This window comes from Sinocyclocheilus anshuiensis, unplaced genomic scaffold (genome assembly GCF_001515605.1).
Source record: "Sinocyclocheilus anshuiensis isolate Anshui unplaced genomic scaffold, SAMN03320099.WGS_v1.1 scaffold590, whole genome shotgun sequence".
Lineage (NCBI taxonomy): Eukaryota > Metazoa > Chordata > Actinopteri > Cypriniformes > Cyprinidae > Sinocyclocheilus > Sinocyclocheilus anshuiensis.
Genome location: NW_015544192.1, coordinates 2,091,123 through 2,100,180, shown reverse-complemented (window position 1 = coordinate 2,100,180; position 9,058 = coordinate 2,091,123). Strand labels below are relative to the sequence as shown.

The window sequence follows — 9,058 nt, the reverse complement described above, 5'->3', positions numbered from 1 at the left end:
TTATTCAAATGTGTAACAGTGAGGCCAGTCCACATTGCATTCCTAAATGCATGTTAAACTCACAGCAAATATAGACATGGAGTTGGCAGCATTGTGAACAGTGCAGCTCTGATTTGCTGAAAACAGAATAAAAAATAAGCTGACAAAAATAAGCAGCTTCACTCAGAAACACACAGAGCAACAGGCTATACTGTACAGTTATGTAACTGGAGTTGGAAATATCGTTATTATGAGTTCTGAGCATATGAATGTCAAAGTGAAGTTTTATTTACAAGTGGGAAACTCTGATTGCAAGATAATACACGAGTTGCCAAGTTGAAAAATAGAAATGATAAAAATTAATCATTGACATAATTTTTTATTCCGATTTCAGGTATTTGGGATTATTATTCACAATATAATTATTTTGCTTTGATTAGGCTACATCTGTTTTTTTTTCCAGCTTAAATGTGTGACATGTTGTAATAATGAATGTCCAATTTTACTGTTCTAAATCACATCAATTTTCACAACTCACAGATTTCAAAAGTGTTTTATTGAGTTTTTGTCTACTGAAACCAGTAACATGAGATCATAGCACTAGCAAATAACAACAATCCAATGATCCAATCAATTTCCGATGGACAAAATCAAGTCCCAACCAAAATAGTTGGGAATAGGGAAGAAAAGATGATTTCAACTTCTGTTTTATGCAGACTTTAAAGGGGTCATATAATGCGATTTCAAGTTTTCCTTTCTCTTTGGAGTGTTACAAGCTGTTCGTGAATAGATAAGATCCCTGAAGTTGCAAAGACTAAAGTCTCAAAACCAAAGAGATATTCTTTATCAAAGTTAAGACTCTGCCACACCCCCCTAAAACGGCTCGTTCTAACACGCCCCCACATATCTAGGTCACTAATGTGGGAATATTTGCATAATGCGCCCAAATGTGCACGCAAAGAAAGAAGGCGTGGTTTCAGGAACAGCAGTTAGTGTTGATGCAGTCTTACTAGTTTAAGTATTTGCTATTGACTGTTCAAATGCGGAGTTTTGCGCATTGTGTGTGTGTGTGTATGTGCGCGCGCGTGTGTGTGCGTGTGTGTGTGAGAGAGAGAGAGAGACAGCGTCACATCACAGTAGAGTCAGCTGTCTTACCCACGGCTTGTGTACTGCATCATTACTGTGTCTGTTCCCCTTTTGGGCTTGAACTGATGGTAAAACTAATGACATTATTTACTGTCTTTACATTTATTTTGAAAGATGAAGCTCGCGATTATGGTAAGGGGCGTTACATTTCCGACGAGTGCTTGCGGTGTTCGGCCAATCACAATGCACTGGGTCAGCTGGCCAATCAGAGCAGACTGCGCTTGTCGGAAGGAGGGACTTTGTAGAAAACTAAGCGTTTGAGAGAGGCGGGGCATAGAGGACCTACAATAATGTACAGTATTTGAAAAATAATGTGTTTTTTGAACATTAAAGCATGTCAACATATTCTGTTATACCAAATACACAAAATAATGATCTTTAAAAAAGCATCATATGACCCCTTTAAGAAAATGTATTCTTTTTTTTCCCAGTTACATTTGCATGACAAACTCCTATTTTGTATCTTTTTCCCGATCTGGAATCAGTAAACCTCCTGTCAACCTGGCACTCTCTGCTTTTGACCAATCAGAGAAGTCATTGATACCGAGACTGTATGTAAGACCAGCTCTGTTCGTAGAGTGCACAAGCCTGAAGAGGAAGAGGATGTAAAAAAGAAAGCATGCATATCTTAAATTAGACAAGTTCACATATTGTTTACTGTACTACCACACTGCAATATTTGTTGTTTTTCCTCACTGAAGAGAATGTATAAAGTAGTTCTCACGCTCCTCATGCTCCTTCTCACTTTCATACTGACGATTAAACTTCTCCTTAAAGGGGCCAAACAGACGGTGGGTGTGGCTAACAGGGGAGGTGTTGACATAGTCTTGAATGGGGTTGGCCAATATTTGATGCTCCTCAACAGGATCAGGAAACTCTTCACAGGTCATTCCTAAACACATAATACCTCAGTGAATCTCTGGTGATCTGTAAGTGTAAAAGAAGCAGACAAAGGCTTGGGACACAGTAGACGATTTTCAAATTCTAACCAATTTTAAAACCATGGGAGACCACAGAAATGAAAACCGTTTCAACTGATTTTTAGCCTTATAATCTTCTGAATGTGCACACTAGATGAATCGACCAGACCGCGACACCACACACTTGTTAATTGTAGGAACTTTTTCACAGTGACACAAAATCTCACAGAGACTTCTGAGATCAAACGTGACTAGAGAAGAAAGACACATGTAGGACAATCGATGCTGTCAGCTGGCTCTCCTGGCGCACGTTCTGTTGTACAGCAAAAAACAAAATAGAAAAAAAAAAGAATATGGGTGATGTTCTTTCTCAGTACTCTACTTTCGTGGCATGTTTGTGGCTGCCAAGTTTTAGCTATAGAAGCACACAACATCTAGTAGGTGAGGCTTGCTCACTCTCATTGGCTATTATGTATCATGTCAGAGGCAGCGCGATCAAGAGTCATAAATATCAACCATGTTTGATATTTACGATTTGAGTTCGAGTATGCTCCGTCTCGATCGGGAGCAGTTAAATAAATGTAATGACACCACACAACAGAGGATTTTTTGGAAAAAAAAATTGTTTGTGACAAGTCTCAAATCAGGCCATGTCTCCCCACTAGTTCGGGGGTTCAAATCAGCTTAAAATCTGCCTTAAAATCTTGAAGTGTGTGTGGTCAGCTAAAAGCATTTCACTGAATGTTTGTTTTCCAGTTACCTCCAGATGGTATGAAAATGTCAGACTCAGTTTGTGGGCTGAAGTGACTGTAGTCAATAGTGTATTTGTCATTGTGGGACTCCAAAAGAGTGTTGAAGCCCACCATCTCAAAGCAGTGTGGGGTGGCTGGGGAATCATTTCCCTCTGGATGCGTGACCCACAGACGATACGTGTTCTTCTTATGGCCAACCTGTGTGACGTTTTTCCAGACCTCACACAGAACACCTTCATAATTTTCCATCTTCTCAAACTGCAACAGAAGAAAATAATTTAGGTTTGGACGAAATGATTTCATGACATTTTCATTTTTATGTGAACTGGGCCATTAAGTAGTACATATACTTCAAAGCCCTGCAGATCAGGCAGTGCTGCCTGTGGACGTATTGGACCCTCCTGGGTACCGTTAAGCTGGAAACACTTAATAGCTTGGATTTCTGTTGCAGTGGTGACTGGTGTGATCGTGTAAATGGCACCATAGTCCAAGTCATTTCCAATCAGATAGGTACGCACTTTGCCTGTATAGACAGCATCAATGTTGAGAAACTACATACAAAATCTATTTTGATTTCAATACTGTGTGACTTTATCTTGAGAAGATCACTGACCATTACGATAGTCGATTCGACTTCTGTTCCCCTCAAGGTCGTACCAAGCTTCAAACGGTTCTTTTATCTCAGAATGTGGCAGAGAGAGCTCACCTACATAAAAGGGATATGCAACTGTAAAATTAACTGTCCTGTACTGAGATGTACTGTGTGTAATTTAGACAACAATTTACCTTTGACATGATACATTTTTCCAAAATTGGGAACTGTTCTGCCGCCAATTGGTGTGGCATCTTAGGAAGAAAATAAAGAGAAATCACACAATTCATTTAATCAAATTAATTTCTAACTAAAAACACAGCCAAATACAGCTGCAAGCAGCAATTGCGGGGCCAAGCACTCCAGAGGCAAAACAAGAAGCTAAGCATGGCATGTAGCATCAGACCAAATGCGACAATGAGTAATAAACACAGTCTGAAGATGATTTGACTCAATTTTGGTGAAAATCGGACCAACGAGTGGCGAGGAGTTAAAAAAAGTAGGTTTTCAACATAAATCAAAATGGCGGACAGAAAGTTCAGCATACTCTGGCATATTTGGTATCTATGTTGTAGGCATAGGCCAAGGAATATTTTGATATCAGTTTCATTGCAATAGACTAATGCAATCAAATGTTATTAGCATTTTTAAAAATGTAATTATTAATGGTTAATGAACGGTTTATTACTCTTGACCAATAGGTGGCGCTGTTACCAAATTGATGTGGCATGGTCAGTGTGAGGTGACAATGGCACATACAAAGTTTGGTGCAAATATGTCAAAGTTTTTCAGAGATACAGCCTCAGATGCATTTTGGCATCATGCCTAAAATTTGTAGCAGCGCTGTACGAAAACGGTTTCGTCTATCGACACGAAATCCATAATATTTTGTCAGCACAGTCTGAAGATGATTTGACTCAATTTTGGTGAAAATCGGACCAAGGCTTGAGGAGGAGTTCGAAAAAGTAGGTTTACAGCATAAATCAAAATGGCCGACAGGCAGTTCAGATTTGCTAAGCAAAAATTCATGTCTGTTGTCGACATAAGCCAAGGAATATTTTGAGACCAGTTTAATTGCAATAGGCTAATGCAATAAAAAGTTATTAGCATTTTTGTAAATGTAATCATTAATGGTTAATGAATGGTTTATTACTCTTGACCAATAGGTGGCGCTGTTACCAAATTGATGTGGCGTGGTCAGTGTGAGGTGACAATGGCACATACAAAGTTTGGTGCACATACGTCAAAGCCTTGCAGAGATACAGCCTCAGATGCATTTTGGCATCTTAACCAACAAATTCGTCGATGCTCTAAACGAAAACCGTTTCGTATATCGACACGAAATCCATAACTTTTTGCCAGCTTGGTCTGAAGATGATCCGAGTCAAATTTGGTGAAAATTGGACTAACGGTCTAGGAGGAGTTCGAAAAAGTAGGTTTTCAACATGAATCAAAATGGCGGACAGGAAGTTCAGCCAATTATGGCAAAATTGGTATCGATGTTCTCAGCATGATGCAAGGAATCTATAAACATCAGTCTCATTACAATATTATAATGTATGTAAAAGTTATTAGCATTTTTATAAATTGCTTTATAACTTTTGACCACAAGGTGGCGCTGCGCCCAAACTTTTTGAGTGCCATCAGGGCATGGTGCCGAAGATGCATACCGATTTTCGTAATAACAAAGTCTAAGCGTTCTTAAAATATTGCATTTTTTGACAAAATTAAAAATGGCCGATGCCCAAAATGGCTGACACGAAAAAATTTGGTATGGTTCGACTCGGCATGATGCACCGAATCTACAGAGACTAAAGAGACAAAATCCGAGCCAATTTTGGTGAGAATCGGACAAACCGTCTAGGACGAGTTCGAAAAAGTAGGTTTTACGAACAATTAAAAATAGCGAAAAAACTAAACCTTGCGATTTTTGAATTTTCATTCGACTCGGCATGAGCCAAGGATTCAGAGGAAAAAAGAATTTTCATGTTGTGCCTTATGGTTCAAAAGTTATTAGCATAAAGAAATTTAAACTTTGGACAAGTGGTGGTGCTAGAGAGTTGGAGATAGAGACTCCAAATTTGCTGTGGTTAATGTTGATACTGTCCCCTATCAGTGTGCCAAATTTCACAACTTTCCCGCAAGCGGTTCTATGGGCTGCCATAGACTTTCGGCGGAAGAAGAAAAATGATGCTAACGGATACAATAGGTGCCACTGCATCTTCGGTGCTTGGCCCCTAAATATACTTCTGCGTTTTCTTCCTGTTGTGTGCTGTTTTCTCTTTTACATAGACAGCACTTTACCTGCAGCACACACCAGCAGCACGATCCCAGTGAGAAGAACCCACATAGTGTAACTAAAGAAACCAGTCAGACATCCACTGGAGATGTTAATAAGCTCATCAACAAATCAAGAAAATTAAGAAGAGGTCTAACGATAGTGTTTGTTCCAGCGACCAAACGTGGATAACAGAAGTTCCCAATATAACACACAAAGGAGCGACTGAATTAACGTCATATGGGATGAGGGTCCATCGGGGGGTGGACAAATATTTATTGAACCAGGACAAGGTCTATGTTCGATTACACTCGGTAGGTTGCAGGGGTGATCATTGTGGGACCCCTGTAATCAGTCCAACATTCCCCTGCTTGCGACACCCCTGAGCAAACGCACTGCTAATATGTATCCATGCTTTTAAAAGTACTCCAATGCTTGCATTATTGGTTGAAATATGCAAAAGCCATTAGAACTTATAAGAATTAAATTAACTTTAAACTACCGGAATAATCTCAGGGAACAAATTGAGGTCTGGCCAGCTAGTAGAGTGTTGTATTTGAGTTTGTAGGTAAAAAGAGACCGTTTGTACGTTACGTAAGGCACTGTTTACAATGGGCTGAAATTCAACATGTTGAGCACTGATTTACAGTGATAACATTAAGCTATTTCCTTAAGAAATAGCTGATGAATAGGCTATATAAATACTAAATAGAATTATACTCTTCAAAGTTATACAGATAGATCAAGGATCCAGATCTCAAAAGGACTAGTTGTGCCGTGTTTATTTGGCAGTATACTATAGTGATGTGTTGTTCTCTATGAGCCAGCTCATTTAAGAGAACGATATGAGCTATATGATATGATATCAGCTCTCAGCATTTTTTTTTTTTTTTTTTACCTTCTTAATACAAAACAAAATAATGGGGTGATTTTTGACACTGCTTGTTGGCATGCACACTTCATGTACTGACTTACAACTGATCCTTGAACCAAGCCTGGATGTATTGCTTGGTAAATTTGGATGTATACTTTGGGATGGCTGTCCTGCAGGACAGTCTATTGATCAACAAGCTTCAGTCTCTGCACTGAAGGCATTACAATCTTCATCATAATGGTCCGATACTTTAAAGAATTCATGATGCCCTTCATACAGTAAAGATTTCCACTTCCTGCAACAGCAAAGCACCAATATAACAAGATTGATCTACCTCCATGTTTGACCATGGAGATGGTTTTCTTCTGCTCATAAGCTTGCCTTTTTTGCACCAGACATACCGCTGATCCATGGGTCCAAAGAGTTCCAGGTGGGTTACATCACACCATAAAACATTCTTGCAGAACTCCACAGGTCTATCCAAATGAATATTAGCATATTCAAGTCAGCCTTTATAATGTTCTTCTTGGTCAAGAGTGGCATTCGGCAAGATGTCCCAACGTGAACATCTCAGTTGCTCTGATCAAATATTTTTATTCGCTTTGATGATATTGTATTTTTCTTCAACGCCCTCAAAGATGTTCTTGTGCAACACATTTTAAACTTATGAATAAGACTGCCAGCTGTGTATAGGAACTTTTAGTGGTTTAGAAATCTTCTTATAGCCATAGACTTTCTAATGTAATAAAACAGTTTATTTTCTATAGCTTTTGTGAGAACTCTTTTGAGTCCAGCAGATGCATGGGCAGATGGGAAGTAGCTTTAGAGAAAAGCTTAAAACTGTCACAGTTCACAGGTGACTCACTCTGACTCGTGTGTCTGTCACTGACGAGCTGATTGGCACCAGCTGTGGCTCGTCAGCTCCCCCATAGTGTTGCTGTGTTTGCTCTGCCTTTGTCAGATTGTTTGGGTTCTCATGTCGTGTCTCTTGTGCAGCTTGTTGGTGTCTCCGTGTTCCAGTTCCCGTTCCTGTCTGGCTTTATCTTGTCTTCTCAATTACGGATTATTTTCTTGGATTTCTCAGAGACTGGTTACCCACTGCAGTCCCTGCGCTACCGAGGAAGACTAACTCTCTTCACCCTCGACATTTGACTTCTTGCTGTGTTTACCTCTACTATTTCCCTAATAAATTGTTACCTGCATTCGCAACTGAATCTCTCGTTATTTCCCCGTGACATAACAATCTGACCATTATGGATTCAGTGAATTCATCGGATCTAGGGGAGTTTCTGTCCAACAATGCTCATATGGATCGTCAAGAGGAACAGATGTTGGCTACAGGTCGTGCGGTGCAAGCCTTGGTAACGCAGGTGTCCGTGATTTACGCCAGGGGAATCTTTCCATCTCTGATTGCTCCATCGAATTTTGCATGCTGGCAGCTGAGTGCAAGTGGAACGAGGCGGCGCAGTGGGACATGTTCCTGCATGGGCTGCCTGATCGTATTGCAAAGGAAATTTTTGCGCCGATCTTGATGGATTGATTGAATTAGCGATTTGTGTGGACGCCCTCCTACAACAACGTGATCAACGAGTCACACAGAGTTATGTCCCGGTGCCAGCAGATTTTTTGACTGCGAGTTCCAGCGATACAGTCAGCCCCACAGTCGATCCGGAACTCATGCAGGTGGGTAGAGCTCTGCTTTCCCGGGAGGAGAAGGACCGCCATAGAGCACGAGGACTATAGCCCGATTCGGACAGTAACTGTTTCTCATATGGACGTCTGTAAAAATAAATTTACATATCACCTCAGTGATAAAACTCATGGATTCGGACGGCGATTTATTCACAGTGGAGGAGCGAGTTCTGTGATCCTACAAACCCGGGAAGGCGCTGCTCACGTGGCCAGTCACATGATTGTTTGCTGTAAATAAAATGAATTTTATTTACAAATGTATTCTTATTGTGTAAAATGTATTTAAAAAATACTTATTATGGAAAATGTATTCTTATTATTCCAAGCATATTTTTTTATAATATATAATCCTATTTATTATTTGATTATTTAAATTTCCTGTTTAAAAATAGGAAAATAGACACTCTATAGTTGTATATAATTAAACATGATATATATCTGTTTATAAAACACATTTTAAAATTGTATTGCATACCTGCTGCTGCCATAATAACGATTTATTTCAAATGTTTACGGGCTTTTCTTCTCTTTCTGCTCCCAGTCGCTATGGTGGAGCAGTTACGAAGTATTGTTCCCTTTCATGGGAACTTCGAACTGCGTCCTCTAGGGGTCGCTATGGGGAACGCCTCGTCGTGACCGATGCTGAGCCTTCCCAATCCTCCTGCCCTGCGTATGATGAGCTTTTGAAAGTTATGGATCGCCCCACGGCGAGGCTTTACTTGCCGTGAAGAGGGCGAAGAAAGTGACGTCGCGAGGTCTCGATGAACGTTATTTTTCTGGCCATAACCCTCCAGCTCAGGTGAGCCTTCCTTTCTTCCTGTTTTC

At 40.1% G+C, this 9,058-nt stretch overlaps 1 protein-coding gene across 2 annotated transcripts in view; it reads right to left on the bottom strand.

Moving 5' to 3' along the window:
* Positions 1 to 1,528: 1,528 nt before the first annotated feature.
* Positions 1,529 to 9,058, bottom strand: part of LOC107696584 (counting factor associated protein D-like) — a 15,293-nt gene continuing 7,763 nt past the window's right edge. Inside the window, exons 1-7 of one of the 2 annotated variants that reach the window (XM_016496996.1) lie at positions 5,694 to 5,851; positions 3,584 to 3,643; positions 3,411 to 3,503; positions 3,148 to 3,320; positions 2,806 to 3,055; positions 1,822 to 2,017; positions 1,529 to 1,713 (exon numbers count right to left, since the gene is read on the bottom strand). In XM_016496996.1, coding sequence (XP_016352482.1) covers positions 1,578 to 1,713; positions 1,822 to 2,017; positions 2,806 to 3,055; positions 3,148 to 3,320; positions 3,411 to 3,503; positions 3,584 to 3,643; positions 5,694 to 5,739 — 954 coding nt within the window. In that variant the 5' untranslated portion in view covers positions 5,740 to 5,851 and the 3' untranslated portion in view covers positions 1,529 to 1,577. Of the gene's footprint in view, positions 1,714 to 1,821; positions 2,018 to 2,805; positions 3,056 to 3,147; positions 3,321 to 3,410; positions 3,504 to 3,583; positions 3,644 to 5,693; positions 5,852 to 9,058 lie in introns of those variants that run through there. The other variant, XM_016496998.1, reaches the window with a different exon arrangement.